Genomic DNA, 18,356 nt, shown 5'->3' with positions numbered 1-18,356 from the left:
CAAGCCCCACCTTGCCCAACAAATACAGTAACACATATACTGTATTTGACAAAAAATTGGATTAAATTAATCACCTGCATAAAACAACTAATTTAAAAATGCAGGTAATAACAAAACATTAGTTTGCAATCAGTGCCAAAAAGGAAATTCAGTGCACGTATTAAATTAACTTACAGTGGGGAAATGATATTATGTTTCATAATGCCATAAATCCTAAACCTAGTCACATATTTCAGAAATAAATCAAAACTTGAAGACTAAATTAAACCAAATACCTGCATAAAAAACAAATGTAAAAGTGCAGTAGGCAAAAATACAGGAAACAACAAAACATTGGTTTGCAATCTGTGTCAAAAAGTGTAAAAAAAAAACAAAAAAGGAAATTATTTTCTTAAGCCAGCTATTGGAAGTTTGTTTAATTTATTGTTCCGTTCCACTTCAAATGCCAAACTCAATCATTATTTTTGCAATTTAATTCCACGTTACATTTTGTTTCTCGATTGCATATCTAATGCAGTCTAATAACCTAATGCTCTTTTAATGTCTGCTACATTTTTTAGGTTATTGATTATTACTTTATTTGTGTGAAGGCATTTTGTTTACACTTAAAGTCAAAGATGAAGGAGAAAAAAAACTTATTTATTTCATTTTGAACCGTTTATTTTACAAGTAACATGTTAAGTGATGCAAAGAACTGAATTCATTACAACCAGAAGTAACATTTGCATCACCTTCAGAATCAGTGCAGTGGTGAACTTCTGACCGATCACTACTAAACTACGTACGTCAAATTTACCAATTCCACCTTAGTGGGAAATAATGGGAGTGACAACAACTTTTTCAAAAGGGAAAAAAAAAGCATTTTCCCCAAAACAATAGACTGTTTATAATAGTTAGTCATCACGAGTCTTAATGTGCAACATAACAAGAGAAAACCATTTCTTTCCCTGGACTCTGATTCCTTAAAGGCCTTTGTGTCTTCTGAGCATGTGCAGGCGTTGCAGCTACTAAAGCAGGTTAGCTAGTGTTAGCTTGTTAGCTTGTGTTAGCGGCTCCAGCTCAGACTCTGAGAGACGAGCAAACATCCTCCTCTGAGGGCCAGCACCAGGTGGAGGACTGAACCACCCTGGATTTTATAGTCGGCAGCAGTTTTCTCATCGTTCCTGAAAACACACACGCACACACAGCATGAGTTCACATCAGTATTTACATCTGACAGATGCTTAAAATAAAGGGAACACAGGTGATTAAAAGATGCAAAAAAACCCCACAAAAACTACTATAAGAAAAAAAATTAGTTTGTAGAGTTTAAAAGAAAAAAACATCCTTGGCTGTATAAATAAAATGTTCTAAATATATAAATCAAATTAAAATATATAATTGTAAATAAATAATGTAAATTGCAAATTAATATATATATATATATAAAGTTAAATAAAATAATATAAATATCAATAAAATAAATAAATACTAATAAGGAAATACAGTCAAAACAAATACAAGAAAATTAAATATTCTAAATATATAAATAATAAAAATAAACAAATGAAAATAAAATAAAACAATATCAATATAATACATTTCATTAAAATAAATATCCATAATAAGGCAATACAGTTAAGGCAAACTAAATATTCTAAATATATATAGTTAAAAATAATTATTGTAAATAAAGTAAATATAAATAAATTAAATATTAATAATAAGGAAATACAGTTAAAGCAAATATGAGCAAATTATAAATTCTACATATATATATATATATATATATAGATAGATAAAGAAGAAAATATACAAATAAAATAAATATTAATATTAAGGAAATACAGTCAAAGCAAATACAAGAAAATAAAATATTCTAAATATATATAAATAAAATAAATAAAATATAGGTAAAGGTAAATAAAATATTATAAATATAAATAAAATAAAATGAAATGAAATAAAAATACATGTAATTAAAATAAATTAAAATGAAATAATTTATTAAAATAAGTAAATACAGTCAAAGCAAATAAATGTTCTAAATATATATAAATAAATGTAAATAAATAAAATAAAATAAATATAAATACAATAAAATAATAATAAGCATTTGACATAAACATTTGTTATAATGACTGTATCAGCACTAGTTGGCAGTAATGGTTTTATCTTCACTCTGACAAATATTAAACCTACTTTTGGGTCCCGATCTCTGGTTCAAAGTAACCAATTAAAAAAACACTAAAACCACATTTTATTTTTGGTCAGAAGCTTAAATTTCCAGTCAATATTAAAACTGGATGTGAGTAAAGGTTTTTTTTAATCTCTGTTGTCAAATCAAATCAAAAAGTGAGTTTATGATGAGACACGTTTTCTTGGATTTAATGTAATGTAATGCCTTTAAAAGCACAACATTGCATTAATGCAGCTTCAAATAAAATATTCTAAATATATATAATAAAATACAATAAATATAAGTAAAATACAATTTTAGCAATGTTTGTAACTCTTTGCTGTGTTTCTTTCCATAAATGTTAATCTAGTGATGTATCCAACGTGTACCCCCACATTCTCTGACCTACATCTGTTTCCCGCTGTAAATCAGCCTCTGCTGTTGGGGGGGGATTCCCTCCTTCTCCTCCACCCTCTCTTTAATCCGCTCCACCTAGAAAAAGGAAAGAGAAGAAGAAGCATAAAACACTTTTCTCACGTGTCAATGATTCAGTGTATTTTAATAAGAGACGATCACTGACCTTATCTGTGGGCTCGATGTCGATTTCTATCTCCTTGCCAGTGAGCGTCTGTAACAGTGAGTCTTTGTGTTTATAAAGAGTTTATATTTGTTTCATTTGTTCAAAAATCAACAATGAAACAAGCATGCCGACACTAATGCAAACATGAGCATAAGCATTAATCTGAGTGATAAAGGGACGTAAACATGCATATTTGAAAAAGTAAAAAAAACAAATATATATATATACTTTTTTTTTTTTTTCGATATTGATTCGATATCAGCACATAAAATATATATTTTTAAATTGGATGGGATTATATCAGCCTGCATCTACTAAAATCTCTATTCCAGACTCTGAAGTGAACCTGAATTGTTTATTTTGCACGTTAAAAGTATGATTTGTTTCTGTTGTTTCACTTGTTTTCATTAGTTTTGAGGTTATTTTTCAGGATCGTCAAATTTACCGTATTTTATTTATTCTAGTCAAATGTAAAGTATAATTTGTTGTTAATATTTGATCTATTCATGATAGGGATGTAACGATTAATCGTAAGGCAGTTAAAAATCGATTAATAGGTATCACGATTCATTTCGATACTCTGAAAATTGAATCGCAGTACTTTTTTTGAAACAGCAGAGGGCGCTATTTTTTTTTTGTCCTTCTCTTGTCCAGAAGCAAAGGCGACGGGCGGAATCTTCTACTACTTTCTTTCTGGCCGCCTTCTACTCTTAAACATGTTCATAAATGATTCCTTACCCCTTTATCACCGAGAGAATATCTGTAATATTACGTGAATAACTGTAAAAGTCACATTTTGCTATTAGCTCTGTCTGCTTGCGTGTAGCATCTCTTCTTCACTGCTGGAATATCTGCATGCCAACCGACCACTGTGTTACCAGCGCCCTCTGCAGGTCCAAACAAATATCTGATGTAAATACAGTGCAATGACTGTTTTTTTTTGTTTTTTTAAAGTCCAATTGTCAAGGCACAAAATACATTTTCAGTTGCACTTTTAAAAAGAAAAAAAAACTATTATGCAGTTTTGCATTGTTTACTATAGAACCAGAATTTAAATTAATAGGCTTCTTCTTCATTTGCATTATTCCTTTATTTATTTCATTCAAAATTTATTTTTAGTTAAATTGCATTGTTTTGAATAGTTTATCAAGGGATTATTTTCACAATGAAAAATAGAAGGAAAATAGTACAGCATTTTCTAGTTTTTTCCCGAAAAAAATAAAGGAATATTTTTCAGTCATCATTTGTCTACAATCCCATTTTTTAAAATAAATCGTGAGAGAATCGAATCGTGAACCCAGTATCGGGAATCGAATCGTATCGGGAGTTGAGTGAATCGTTACATCCCCTAATTCATGATGCTTTTCACTGGGTCTTCTAATTTATTGTAATCAAGTGTAGAATACTTTTTATGTTTTAGGTAAAATGTCTGTAAAACCTAATTAAATAAATAGGTCAGTTTCTCTCATACCTCATGTTGTTGACTATTGTTATCTGAGTAAAATCACTTATTTAAGAGTTTTCCAACAGATATTAAGTTTTTTTTGAAAAAAAAAAAAGTATGTATAATTTGTGCAGATATATCGGCTTGGTATAGGCATCGATAAGTTTTACCTCGACAGCCCTAGTTTAACATCAAGACTAAATTTCATAATAATATAGATCAAATTTTCCTATTGACTTAATAATCCTTATTGATTTTAGGATTGCTTTAATAAAATAACAAGAATTTGGTTAAACAGATTGTAATGTCTTACGTTTCTGATACAATCCATGCAATGTTTAAATGACAGAATAGTTGGTGCAAAGCTCTACTACTGTACATATATTAAACCAAAAACAAATAAGTGATGATGAGTTAGTAAATAATATATAAACACTAGTGTCCACAGTGAGTATATAGAATTATACATTTATCACCCAACAACAACAACAACAACCATTGGTTCACCCGGCAACACGTCTACAGTGTTTTAATCAACATACCTTCACTTTAATCAGCATTTTTTCTTCACCTCTTTAAAAAGTCGATATATTTGCTTTAATTTTCCAAAAGAACGATGGTAGGATTGTTATTTTAACACTTTCAAAGGTGAAGAATAATGATTCAGTCTATTTCAGAAGTGCCCGGCCAAGTACTTCCTGTTGTACCCACTAAACGCTCCTCCCCTTCCTCCTTGCTACACTATAAAACGTTCCGCCTTGGTTTATATTTAATTTCACGCAATAGCTCTCAAAACACATGCTGTGTTTTTGTGCAGATGTTAGTATGCTAACATTAAATGTCATCTCAATTAAAATCAGCTGAATATCGCCGTTTAAGCGTCAAATTATGTTGTTGCGACAGCAGGTTAACGGAACGTAAAGCGGGTTGTGCATTTGTAGTTCTTTGCTCAGCTGTCGTCACTGATTGCAAAAGCCGAGAAAACTACAAGGCGGTGTTCAACGGTTGTGCGTCACCGTAAAGCTTCACGTGCACACGGAAAGCATCGGAAAACCACTGGGGCGAATTACCGGGGGAAGAAAAAACAGCTTTCTGACGGTAAATATGTGTGTTTTTAAACAATAATTCGATAAGTGAAAAGACAACAGAATGTGTGGCTTAAATTTGGTGCTCTGTAGGCATGTTTTATTAGCTTTTTGTAAAGGTTTGCACTTTTTTCCGGCGTAACCTTGAATTTCCTTTGGCAGTTAGCTGACGTGTGCGCGTGAATAAATTGACTGTAACGAGATTATTACACTAATAAACACGTGTTATTACACTGCTTTATGCGCTACTATCGTACTTCTACACCCTGTTTGTGCAGACTGTCATTTATCTTCCACGGGTTAATGAGTGACTGAACAAAAGGAGCAGAAATGGTCCTTTATCTGGTTTAATTTGACCTTTTTCTGTCTTTTTCCACCCACAGTTTTGTCTCTGAAACATTCCTTTATTTTTCCACAATGCCTCGCATCGAGAATGACATCAAGCTGGACTTTAAGGATGTTCTGCTGAGACCTAAGAGGAGCACCCTGAAGTCCAGGAGTGAAGTGGGTGACCATCATCTCATACTCATGCTGATTATTATTTAAAAGAATGGTGTCAATGGATGGTGGAGATTGAACAACCTGTTCATCTAATTGGCGAGAATTTGGTTGGGAAAATGTAATGCAGTACACTTTTTTATTACCCAGGAACTAGTTGCTGGAGACTGTGGTACTCTGTAAGCTAATCATTACCATCTATTTTGGACTTGTCCTAAAGTTACCCCATTTTGGCAAGAAGTTCACAAATGTTTGGAAATGGTTCTTTGTACCTGAATTCCCTTTGATTTTTTTTATTTGTACCTAAGCCTAGAAATCCCAAATACAACTACTATAAATAGATAAATATTTAGGCAAGGCAAATTTATTTGTATAGCGCATTTCATACACAAGGCAACTCAATGTGCTTTACATGATAAAACATTCAACAGCTTAAAATCAATAAGAACATTTAAAATCAATTAAAATCATCAACAAACACATGACATCAACAACATGACCAAAAATCTCCCTCTCATGCAGTAGAGAAAAAAAGTGCCTTTAACTTTGATTTAAAAATGTTCACATTAGTTGCTGACTTCAGCTCTGCTTGTTCCATTGTTTGTTCCATTTCTTTGCAGCATAACAACTAAAAGCAGCATCACCATGTTTACTGTGAACTCTGGGCTCCACTGTCTTAATGAGAATTATTTTAATATCAGAAATGACAGGAAAAAAAAACCTCGACTAGAAAATGGCTCCAAGCAGACATAGCAGAGGGTTATTCAATAAAGCAGGTTATGTTCAAACTCTGAGTATGTTCAGGCTCAAACGACGGAAACCTTGAGTATCTCATTCCTATACGCGAGGTATGTTCTTCTCTGAGTATGTTACCATGGCAACATTGTCCGTGATTGTCGCTGGCAGGTTTTATCGAAGAAACCCTGGGTTTCTACCTGGCTCCGCCCACCTGAACACCGTTTCTGAACACTTTAATGAACCTTGACACTTTTCTCTGAAACACATTAGTAACATCACACACCACAGGCGTGTTCACATCATTACTAATGTTGTGTTGCTTTACATTTTTTTTTTTTTTTGTGTGCAAACGGTAATTTTCTTTATAACATTGTGGATACAGATCATTAAGTGAAAGACACTGAGAGGTTGATCTGCATTAAAACATCTACTGTACTGACGTCTGTAGTAAAGTTCACTGAATACAAACCTGTAGATAATATAAATGAGGAGATGACAATTTAAATGAATCCACTTTTCAACAGACTAGTTGCTGAAAAGACCTTTACAGTAACACACTGAAACAAGTTAGTTAAATGTGTTTCTTTACATTTTTATTATTCCAAAGGTCGTGTTTGTCAGAAGTACTCACCCCAGATGGGACTTGAACCCACAATCCCTGGCTTAGGAGGCCAGTGCCTTATCCATTAGGCCACTGGGTCACTGACTACCTGTTCCATTATCCTGAAGAGCACCCTTTTTTTGCGAGGCCCATAAACAGCATTCATAATTAATAATGTGATTATTGTAGGTGCCCCAGTGGCCTAATGGATAAGGCACTGGCCTCCTAAGCCAGGGATTGTGGGTTCGAATCCCATCTGGGGTGATTGATTTTTTTATTTTGTAAGCTTTTTTCTCTTAATTTTTTCCTCCTTTTTTTCTTCTTTTTTTGTGTATTTTTAAATATGTATTAATTTTTTATATGTATATTTTTTAAACCTAACCATTTATTTTTGATGAGGATATTTTTCTTATTCAGTTTGTTTAAAATCTTTAAAAATGCATTTTAAAATGATTGTTTTTTTTGTAAAAAAAAAAAAGAGTTGTTTCCATTCTTTTGTTCAATGTTTGTATAAAATATGTAAATGTTCTGCCTGCTCCTTTTTAAAGTGAATGAATGTAATGATAATGTTCTGGTTCCAACCAGGTGGATCTGATGAGGAGTTTCACCTTCAGGAACTCTAAAGGCAGCTACAGAGGAATTCCCATCATTGCTGCCAACATGGACACAGTGGGAACCTTTGAGATGGCTGTGGCTCTGCATAACGTATGCTCTGCGACACACACACGCACGCACGCACACACACACTCAACATGTCGAGCACACATCGCTGACTGTTATCACAGCAGGGGCCACAAAAAGGTTTTTTTCTGATCCGAGGGTCACATGATCAACATTCATGTCAGCACTTAGAATATTGACCATTCTGAGCGTTAATGCAGGAAACAGCAAGGGGTTTGTGTGTTTTTAGAGTGATTTTGTATGTTTTCCTGTCATTTTAATTTGTTTTTGTTTGTTGTTTTGTGGGTTTTTGTTGTCATTTTTGTGTGTTTTTGTAGTTGTTTGGCATATTTGTCTGTTATTTTGTGTGTTTTTGTTGTCATTTTAAGTGTTTTTGGAGTCACATTATATATTATATATATATTTTCTTGTCGTTTAAAAATATTTTTGTTCTTGTTTTGTGTATTATTGTTGTCCTTGTGTGTGTTTTTCTTTTTTTTATTAGTATGTTTTTCTGTCTGGTTTATTTTTGTGAACATTGTGTTTTTCAGTCATTTTCTGTCATTGTCCTGAATAGGGATGTAACGATTAATCGTAAGGCAGTTAAATGGTATCACGGTTGATATCGATTTTCTGAAAATTGAATCGCAGTACTTTTTTTTAACCAGCAGAGGGCGCTATCCACAAGTGTAGGCGGCGGGCGGAGTCTGCTAATACTTTCTTTCTGGCCGCCTTCTACTCTTAAATGTGTTAATAAATGATTCCTTACCCCTTTAGCACCGAAAGAATATCTGTAATATTACTTGAATATCTGTAAAAGTCACGTTTTTCTATTAGCTCTGTCTGCTAGCATAGCTTCTCTTCTTCACTGTAAGATATCTGCATGCCAACCGACCACTGTGTTACCAGCGCCCTCTGCTGGTCCAAACAAATATGACGTAAATTAGTGCAATCACGTTTTTTTTTTTTTAAAGTCCAATTGTTAAGGCACAAAATACATTTTCAGTTGCACTTTTAAAAGAAAAATAACTATTATGCAGTTTTGCATTGTTCATTTTAGAACCAGAATTTAAATTAATAGGCTTCATTTTCATTTGTATTATTCCTTTATTTATTTCATTCAAGATTTATTTTTTGTTAAATTGCATTGTTTTGAATAGTTTATCAAGGAATTCTTTTGACAATGAAAAATAAAAGGAAAATAATACAGTATTTTCTAGTTTTTTTCCCAAAAAAAAAATTTGTCTACAGTCCCATTTTGTAAAATAAATCTTGAGAGAATCGTATCGTGAACCCAGTATCGTGAATCGAATCGTATCGGGAGTTGAGTGAATCGTTACATCCCTAGTCCCGAAACATGTGAGGCATTTCTGTGTCATGTTGGGGCCTGACTTTGAATAGAGAAAAAAAAAAACAAAGGTCAGACTGTGAATTGCATTTTTTTTCTTTTCGTTTTCCACAATCAATGAAAATTGGAGGACCTTCTTCAGTTATCTATAGATAAATATATCAGATATTTACTTCTGAAGTTAACTTTTTGCTGCTATATTAGAGTTTTAACCACCATAAAAAGCACGAAAATGCCCAATCTGGCAACACAGGCAAAAGAGAAAATTGAGTCAGGCACTGAAGTCAAGCTAGTCCCACCCTTTCATCTGTTAACAACTGACAGTATCCATCCCTTAATCAGTTAATCATCCACCTGATCATTTTCTATGTTTCCCATTGGTTAGAGTTGGTCTCAGCGCTGCATTTAAACCACGGCAACACGCCTACTTTCCCACGCTTTGTCTGCAAACGCCTTGCAACCTCCCCCACCCCAGTTCCTCTTCTTCTGTCTAATAAAACTCTGACCGCTCTCTCTGCTTATCCCTCTCCATGTATCTCATGGAAAAGCAAATGGGAGCTCCTTTGCTTCGAGTTTTCCACGCAGCTGCTGGAAAGGGCAGAGATCCCAGAATAGAGCTTCACCGCCAAATCTAAAATGTATGCTAAATAAAGCATTTTGACTAAAGTAATCCTGACTGAAGTACACGTTTAGTATTAAAAAGTGTTGGAAACCTCTTCTTTAACAAACTTGGATACAAACAAGTCCTGTTCAAAGTCCAAAAAGCATCCTGTAGTACAACAAATATTCAGAGTCCACTGAAGCTTTGGCGTGAAACCCAGAATGTAAGAAGACATCAGTTTTCTGTGTTTGCACAGGTCTCAGTGCAAACAGTCCCAAATCAGAAGCTCATTTCACAAATCCTATTCAAACTCTAAAAACCTTTCACATGCAGATGAAATTCATTTGATTTGCTTCGAATATTATATTTTAGTTTGGAGCCCAGAGGGGTATTTCATAAAGGAGGGTTAACAAACTCTGAGTCTATCCATAAACTCTGGGTCAACATACCCCGCGATGGGAAACTCTGGGTATTTGATTCTATTACAGCTGGTATGAAGTGGGTCAATCAACCCTGAGTATGGAAACCTTGGGTTATTTACGTGCACGCGCGCAATTAAAAGCCATCATCAATGAATCGACAATTACACAAACTACCATGGTAACCACCCGGAAGAGAGTGATTTATTCACCCTGATGGGTGAAATAAGTCGGTGTTTGAGGAATATGAGCCTGTTCTAAAGGTGTGTGCACACTGAACGCTACTTCAGTGACTATAGTGGATTAAATCACCCGTGATTAGTTGTGCTTTTTGGTAACTTCATCACTTTATCTCTTCAGTGACGTGAAGAGCGCTTGACAAAATGGGCTATGTGTGCCCCAGTGGCCTAATGGATAAGGCACTGGATTCCTAAGCCAGGGATTGTGGGTTTGAGGCCCATCTGGGGTGAGCTCTTATGACAGAGTAAATCTTTGTAAGAATTATTAAGATTTTAGTGAAATTATTTCAGTTCAAATTTTGTTTCTATCATTTCCCAATGCTGTTTTGGAATTTTCACGACATGTTTTCTTAAAAAATACAATGAAAATTAATTTACATCGTCAATTAAAAAATGATTTTTTTTTCCCCCCTGTAAAACGTAAACATTTTTTCAAACCGGTAACTTTTCTACATTTAACCACTTTCTTCAAAAAGAATAAAAGCTTGTATATATACTTAGTTGGTGTATTCTTATAATAATCATATTCTTTCTAATGTGTATCTTTTGATGCTGAACCATTTTTTTTTTTTTTTTTTTTAAAGAATGACAAGATTTATTCTATTTCTTTCATCCCCATTGTGTATTATAATTCAATTCAATTCAACTTTATTTATACAGCGCAAAACACAACAAAGTCATCTCAAAGCGCTTAACAACATAGAATTCAAAGTAAGAAACCAACAAGAACAAGCATTTAGCAACAGTGGGAAGAAGGAACTCATTCAGAACAGAATGTTTAGCAGAACAGTAGCATAGACCATTAGGGAGTTTCAGTCTAGCTGAATCATGAACTGGTAGCTCCAGCATCAGTTGTCGCAAGTATTCACCCCAGATGGGACTCGAACCCACAATCCCTGGCTTAGGAGGCCAGTGCCTTATCCATTAGGCCACTGGGGCACATATTTTCTGCATTTGTGTTTTTGTTTTCTTTCATTTTGTATAGTTTTCTGTCATGTTTTTGTGGTTATCTTGTGTCTTTTCGGGTTACATTTGTATCTTCTTGGTTGTGATTTTGTATATTGTCCTGCAGTTTGACTTTTGGTTCCTATTTTTGACACTTAATTTCATAATAAGGTCTCTTTGTCTTATGTTGCAGTTCTCTGTCTTCACTACAGTCCACAAACATTACACTGCAGACGAGTGGGCGGAGTTTGCAGCGAAGCATCCTGAATGTGTGGAGGTACTCACTCTTTTCATTCTCCTTCAGCCACTTCCTGTTTTAACATCACATTACTAATGTCCCATTGTCCTTTCTTCAGAGCGTGGCCGTCAGCACCGGCACCGGAGACAGTGACTTTGATAAACTCTCCTCCATCTTAGCCGCCGTCCCACAGGTCAAATACATCTGTGTGGACGTGGCTAACGGCTACTCCGAGCACTTTGTGCACTTTGTCCGAGACGTGAGGGAGAAGTTCCCCACACACACTATAATGGTGAGAAGTTACACATGCACACACAATAATAGTGAGAAGGTCCCCACACACACTATAATGGTGAGAAAACATTGCATGCAAACATAGGCAACTGGCAGCCCGGGGGCCACATGCGGCCCTTGGTCTAATTTTATGTGGCCCCCAAAGTAAATACTCCCAAAAATGCAAAATGACACACACACAAATACACAATATGATTGGGCCCTGGATACTCAGTAGCTTTACCCCCCTCGTCCGGTTCTACACACGCACACACGTGCACACGCACACACACACTATAATGCTGAGAAGTTAAGAGGCAGATCCACGTTGTTAAAGGAGAGTTTCTGATTGGTTGTGTTTGTCTAAAGGCAGGAAACGTGGTGACGGGGGAGATGGTGGAGGAACTGATCCTGGCTGGTGCTGACATCATCAAAGTAGGCATCGGACCAGGTGATCACACACACACACACAGTACAAGACAGAGAAAATTGTTTTATTTTGAAAAGAAAAAGTCAATTCATGTAGGTTCACAAAGTTAAATAAAATGCTTTAAAATATACCATTTTACAGCAAGAAGATTAATCATTGTTACTTTACATTTTAGCGATCAAAGGCAAAAAAGAGAAAATAGAAAATAAGAAAATAAAATCTAAATACATTTTCCAAAATAGTCACTTTGTAACATTTAACAGTTTCTTAGTTTAAAGATGTGTATATATACCTTGTGATCATTACAAAGATTTACTTTGTCAAAAGTATTCACCCCAGATGGGACTCGAACCCACAATCCCTGGCTTAGGAGGCCAGTGCCTTATCCATTAGGCCACTGGGGCACATTTTTCACTATGTGGTGTTGTGTTTTTGTTCAGGCTCTGTGTGCACCACCCGTAAGAAGACAGGCGTGGGTTACCCTCAGCTCAGCGCTGTGATAGAGTGTGCAGACGCTGCTCATGGTCTGGGAGGTCACATCATCTCTGTGAGTGATTAACTATGTCTGACAGGATGACCATGGATGTGGCACACCTCACACATACCACACTAGCCCCCCATGCTACAACAACAAAGCAGCTACTCTGTAGGGTGTATCAGCACAACTGGTGACCATTATAACTTGTGAATCGTCATGTGTTTTAATTGTGTGATTACTACAAAAACAACACTGAAACCGGGCGTTTGATGGCAACATTATTATTATTATTTTGCTATCTGGGTCAGAGTTTAATGGTTTTCTTACTGTATTTTGGCCGTCCTCCAAGTCTCTCCCCCCGTCAGTCTCCACACACACAACTTCCTTGAGTGTCACCACTTGCCCCATTTTTTGATCGTTTTCTCTAACAATAGTCCACTTAGTTCTACACATGCTCTGGTTGAGTGTGAGCTGCTGTGAACTTCAGCATCAACTCTTGTAGCGCCATTTTCTGTCTTGTAAACTCCTTTCCTTTCCCTCTGAGCGCTACCCATCATGGGTGATCTCTCATCCTACTTGTCACCAGTTGGTCACTACATCATTGTACAAGGGAGAGCTTCGTCACACTGTCTCCTAGCAACCCCAGCCGAAAAACACAGTTCACGTCTTTAGACGTGAATGGCACTCCACGTTACTAAACCAAATAATGTCTATAGATGTGAATGGCACTCAATGAGTTAATCTGAACTACTCCTGTCACATAAAAATAAAAATGCATTTTAAATAATTAAATAATTGTTATAATTTAAATAACTTCTTTGATCTTTAGGAAATCTGATGATAAAATCTGCAGCGCAGCTAGAAACGATCACAAGATAACATGTTCACTAGTCGAGCCATAACACATGCCAGCAAAGTTTCAGGATGTCATAATTCCAGCAAGTTCATTTTGTCTTCTTTTTTGAATAATATGCTAAGGTTTTTCCTTTATTCAGACAGTTTTTTTCAAGAAATGTACTTTGATCACCTGACATGTTTTGATTTCAGACTGCCAGTCTTCTTCAGAGGCGTTTGCTGATCGCTTTGATGTGTCCTTAGGAGTTCTTTCTGGGTATGGCCAACTTGACAGTTCTGTCAGGACGTCCACGCCTTTGCAGTGGTCTGAAAAAAGAAACTCATAAGGACACATCAAAGCGAGCAGCAGAGGCCTCTGAGGAAGACTGGAAATTGAAAAGTCTAAACATGTCAGGAGATCAAAGTACATTTCCTGAAAAAAGTTGTCTGAATAAAGGAAAACCTTAACATATTTCGCAATGTCAGTCGATGGTTCTGAATACTTGTCAGATGACACTGTTTGTACAGCGTAAACTACTCTTACTCTGTGTTTTGGTGAAGGACGTAGAAACCTTCAGTTTGTTATCTGCTGTTGGTTCAAACTAACCTTGTCTCGTTCCCACAGGACGGAGGCTGCACGTGTCCTGGAGACGTTTCCAAGGCCTTTGGTAAGGATTTGACCCAGGACATTTATAATTGCAATCACATAATTGGTCATTAATTACAAATATGGCATAAATATAATTGTAATCGTTGTTGCTGTTATAATCATCAATTAAATCGTAATTGAGTTCAGATAATTGACTTTGTAAGTGGAAATTCTATAAAAACTGTAAATTACAAATTAATTAACAGGATCCCCACGGTCATAAAATATCTTAGTGGTTCAGAACTACGTCATGGGAATTTGGTAAAATATTTTGGAAAATTGTTTGAAAAAGTTTTGAAATATCATTGTGAAGAAAGTGTGGGAACCATGAATTAAACACAAACCATGTTACAGTTCTATGACTTACTAACTTTATGTAGTTAACAATTATTAAAATATGTTTCATATTAAGTTTACTTGTCATTTCAAATTTTAATCTAGGGGTGTACTGACAGAAAAAAGGCCACACCAAAAAGATCAATTCTTAATATTGTCATTGATTAGGAAGCCTAACAAGGTAAGAAAGAGATTAAAAACAAATTAGATGATAGATATTGTTTTCTTCTGTTTTTTAATAACTGACCCATTATCATAAGAAATGCTAACACAAGAGGAAGGGGCTTATTTATTAATGGCTCAACAATTGTGATTATTTGTAATTTAACTTTATTAATCGAGAGCGTAATTGTAATTGATTTCAGGGGAAAAGTAATAATTGTCGTTTTAATTGTAATTAAAGCTGCAAGCAGTGATAAACAGGCCCTCGCAACCACACACATGTCGGGACGTGGCACACTTTGAGGTGTGTTACCATTTTTAAGGATTATATCACAAACTTTCCTGCAATGTTCTGTGCAAATATAATGCCTATGATTTCCTTTTACCAATAGGTGGCGCTATGACTATGAATGACGGTTGGGTTAAACCATAACTAATTTTTTTGGCAAACTCTTAATAAATGCCATAAACTTTGTGCTCGCTCATGCGCCACACGCTCCCCCTATGCTGTGAACAATTCCTGGTGAGAACCATGTTGTGGTAGAAAGAAATAACAGTATTTACCCAGATCAGGAAAATCCTCCGTGTACTGAATTCTACAGAATTTCATAGAAGTTCCACAGTGATGATGTCATCAGTCCAAGCTGGGAGTCAATACAATTTTCAAGGGGGCACTATTGAGTCATTTTCCCATTCACATGTGCAATTCCGCCAAAATATGAAATTTCTCGCCAGTCCTAATATGCGTTGTGATTTTCATGAGTTTTTGAACGTGTTTAGAAAACACGCTGCATTACAATAGGGTCCTACGCACCGTTGTGCTCGGACCCTAATAATAATAATAATAATAATATTAATAATAATAATATTAATAATAATAAAAACAAGGTGCATTACAATAGGGTCCTACGCATTGTTGTGCTTGGGCTCTAATTATAATAATAATAATAATAATAATAAAAAGGAGGTGCATTACAATAGGGTCTTGTGCTCGGGCCCTAATTAGAAAAATTGCTGGTCAACGTAATTGTAATTGCGTTGTCATTGAACATTGATAATTGAAAGTGTAATTGTCATTTCAAAATGGAATTAACTCCAACCCTGTTAGAGAGACTAATGATAAAATCTGCTGAAGTGTGCTTGTCACTGATTGGCTGATGCACTTTTAGGGGCGGGTGCAGACTTTGTGATGCTGGGGGGGATGTTGGCCGGACACTCAGAGAGCGGAGGGGAAACTATCGAGAAAAACGGCAAGAAATTCAAGATGTTTTACGGCATGAGCTCCGACATGGCTATGAAGAAACACGCTGGGGGTGTGGCCGAGTACAGGTGGGCATCCAATCACGTGACATCTGACGTTCATCACTAGCCCCTCTCACTTGGTTAACGACTTGTTGGTTTGTTTCAGAGCGTCGGAGGGGAAGACGGTGGAGGTGCCCTTCAGAGGTCCGGTGGATGAAACCGTCCGGGACATCCTGGGGGGGGTTCGCTCCACCTGCACCTACGTGGGTGCCGGAAAACTAAAGGAGCTGAGTCGCCGTACCACCTTCATCAGGGTGACTCAGCAGCTCAACACCGTGTTTGGTAGCGGCAGCTGAACGAGGCGCTGTCAGTCATCAACGTACGTCACTGCCTGTCTGACACCACCCTGCCTGTGTATGGAGGAGATTAGTGTCTGTTATTCAATCAAAACCATATTTTAGAGAATAAAGTGTTCAAATGAAAAAACTTTTTTGAGAGCCCAAAAGATAGCTTTTGAACACTTTTTTTTCCTTTGATTGAAAAGTAAAAAAAATAAGTCATGGGTAGTACATTTGTGTCTTTATTATTCAATAAATCACTAAAAAAATTTCAATTTCAAAAGTTTTTTTTTAATTTCAGAACCAAATTAAGTGCAAAAATGTGAGCACAATTTAAAAAAAAAACTTTTTTAACTGAGTCATGGGTAGTACAATAAATAAATAAATTACTCCAACCCCCCCATTATTTTTATTTCACACCCAAAAAGTTTTATTTTTGTATTAAATTAAATTAAATTAAATTAAATCAAATTAAATTATTTTTTATTGAAGTCAAGGGTACATAAATAAAACATACTCCAATAATAATAAAAAAGAAATTCAATTAAAAAAAAGATAAATTCAATTAAAAAAAAAATCATATCCAGAAAATTGCAAAAACATTTTTTACTTTGATTGAAATGAACAAAGTTTTGAAGCCCTTTTTACTTTTCTTTTTTGATATATGGCCCAAATACTAAAATGATTAATTCAATAAAATAAAAAAAAGTTTTTAATCAAAGAAAAAGCGTTCAAATATAATTTTGAGTGAAAAAAGTTTTGTAGCTGTGTTTTTTTCCTTTTAAAAAAAAAAAAAAAAAAAATTGAATAAAGAAAACAAATGTACTATTGATAATATGGCCCAAATTAAAAAAAAAAAGATTACTTAAATCAAAGAAAAATAAGTTTTCTAATGCTATTTTTTGTCTCAAATATTTAAATTTTTTTGCATTTGAACACTTTAAGCTTTGAAACCATTTTCTTGATTGAAGTACAATTTTTTTAAATTACTGATTGAATAATAAAGACACAAATCTACCTCTATACGTGTGTAACGTTAGCAGACGCTCCCTAAAGCTGCCATTCATTCCTTTCTGTCCCTTTTCATTCAAACTCACTTTATTGGATGCAAATGTAGAGCACATGTTTGGAAACATAGTTAAATGTTGTCTTTGTGTGTTTCTGCAAACAAACTGTTAACATTCCAGTTTTAATGCTAGAAAAACAAACAAAACAGGGTTTATTTTTCTTTTTTTTTTCCCTAAAAATGACCTTTTTTTTTAGTTCCCAACCCAACAGCAGCACATTACACACATTAAATATAGTCTTTTAAAGCCCAATGTGCCTACTGACATAATAGAGGGTAAATAAAGACCCTGTAATAAACCAAGTTAAACACTTTTATGCTACTGACAAGAAGAAGAAAAAACGAGCTCAGAGTGTAAAATGATGACAGTATAAAGTCCAAATATGCAGTAAAACAACAGGCACTGGTGGTAAAAATTATGACATCGAGAAGGAAATCTTCGCTCATTTTGGTCTTCATTGTTCATCCCATTTCATCGGTGGCCACTAGAGGGCACTAGTTCTCCACAGAAGTGAGAGAAAAAACCCATTAACGGCTTCAAATTTGTCACATTTCACAAATGGATTTTTTTGCACACAAAAAAAGAGTGACTTAAGTGAAAAAAGTTTAAGTTTTTCACGAGAAATATTTCCTTAAATCGCAACTGAAAGACTCGTGTCGTACCACACTGCACGCCTCCTAATGACATATGATTAAAAAGATAAATGATATATGAAAGTTATTACATGCAACTGCTGTAGAGTGTTAGAAATGTTCATCATCATTCCATAGTAAGCACTTTATTTTTGTTTTAATGACGGATGCAACAGTACCAACGTTTGTTATGTTACATTTCGGAAGGACTTCAATTAGCTTTGATGTTGTCGTCATGTCAACGTCCTTTTGTTTTCAACACAAAGATATTTAGATATTCTTAGCTTATATATAGTTTTGTTCTTCTGTGTTCCTGAAACAATCATTTCTTTTTTTTTTTTTTTTTTTTTTTTTTTTTTTT

The 18,356-nt window shown here is 34.9% G+C and overlaps 2 protein-coding genes and 4 non-coding genes across 6 annotated transcripts; 2 read left to right on the top strand and 4 right to left on the bottom strand.

Moving 5' to 3' along the window:
• Positions 1–638: 638 nt before the first annotated feature.
• On the bottom strand, positions 639–4,920 carry nedd8 (NEDD8 ubiquitin like modifier). The gene is made up of 4 exons (XM_028475069.1): positions 4,725–4,920; positions 2,739–2,786; positions 2,568–2,650; positions 639–1,163 (listed from the first exon to the last, which is right to left on the bottom strand). Exons 1-4 carry the CDS (start codon positions 4,740–4,742, stop codon positions 1,046–1,048), a joined length of 267 nt encoding a protein of 88 aa, XP_028330870.1. The 5' UTR covers positions 4,743–4,920; the 3' UTR covers positions 639–1,045.
• Positions 4,921–4,987: 67 nt separating this feature from the next.
• gmpr2 (guanosine monophosphate reductase 2) lies at positions 4,988–16,686 on the top strand. Its single transcript, XM_028475068.1, has 10 exons — positions 4,988–5,280; positions 5,651–5,771; positions 7,690–7,809; positions 11,510–11,593; positions 11,673–11,846; positions 12,197–12,278; positions 12,698–12,804; positions 14,195–14,237; positions 15,886–16,045; positions 16,125–16,686. The coding sequence occupies exons 2-10, from the start codon at positions 5,685–5,687 to the stop codon at positions 16,312–16,314; spliced, it is 1,047 nt and encodes a 348-aa protein (XP_028330869.1). The 5' UTR covers positions 4,988–5,280; positions 5,651–5,684; the 3' UTR covers positions 16,315–16,686.
• trnar-ccu (transfer RNA arginine (anticodon CCU)) lies at positions 7,132–7,204 on the bottom strand. Its single transcript has one exon. It is a non-coding gene; the product is annotated as a tRNA-Arg (tRNA).
• trnar-ccu (transfer RNA arginine (anticodon CCU)) lies at positions 7,296–7,368 on the top strand. The gene has a single exon. It is a non-coding gene; the product is annotated as a tRNA-Arg (tRNA).
• On the bottom strand, positions 11,238–11,310 carry trnar-ccu (transfer RNA arginine (anticodon CCU)). Its single transcript has one exon. It is a non-coding gene; the product is annotated as a tRNA-Arg (tRNA).
• On the bottom strand, positions 12,589–12,661 carry trnar-ccu (transfer RNA arginine (anticodon CCU)). Its single transcript has one exon. It is a non-coding gene; the product is annotated as a tRNA-Arg (tRNA).
• Positions 16,687–18,356: the final 1,670 nt, after the last annotated feature.

This window comes from Gouania willdenowi, chromosome 18 (genome assembly GCF_900634775.1).
Source record: "Gouania willdenowi chromosome 18, fGouWil2.1, whole genome shotgun sequence".
NCBI lineage: Eukaryota > Metazoa > Chordata > Actinopteri > Blenniiformes > Gobiesocidae > Gouania > Gouania willdenowi.
This window is presented reverse-complemented; position numbering and strand designations above follow the sequence as displayed.

What these genes read in the sequence shown, in the direction of transcription:
- gmpr2 (XM_028475068.1), top strand. Translation starts at nt 5,685, where the DNA reads ATGCCTCGCATCGAGAATGACATCAAGCTGGACTTTAAGGATGTTCTG. An exon ending in AGCATCCTGAATGTGTGGAG is followed by an intron (nt 11,594 to 11,672) that starts GTACTCACTCTT and finishes TCCTTTCTTCAG; the next exon opens with AGCGTGGCCGTCAGCACCGG. An exon ending in AGACGTTTCCAAGGCCTTTG is followed by an intron (nt 14,238 to 15,885) that starts GTAAGGATTTGA and finishes ATGCACTTTTAG; the next exon opens with GGGCGGGTGCAGACTTTGTG.
- nedd8 (XM_028475069.1), bottom strand. An exon ending in ACATCGAGCCCACAGATAAG is followed by an intron (nt 2,651 to 2,738) that starts GTCAGTGATCGT and finishes TCCTTTTTCTAG; the next exon opens with GTGGAGCGGATTAAAGAGAG. An exon ending in ATTTACAGCGGGAAACAGAT is followed by an intron (nt 1,164 to 2,567) that starts GTAGGTCAGAGA and finishes GTGTGTTTTCAG; the next exon opens with GAACGATGAGAAAACTGCTG.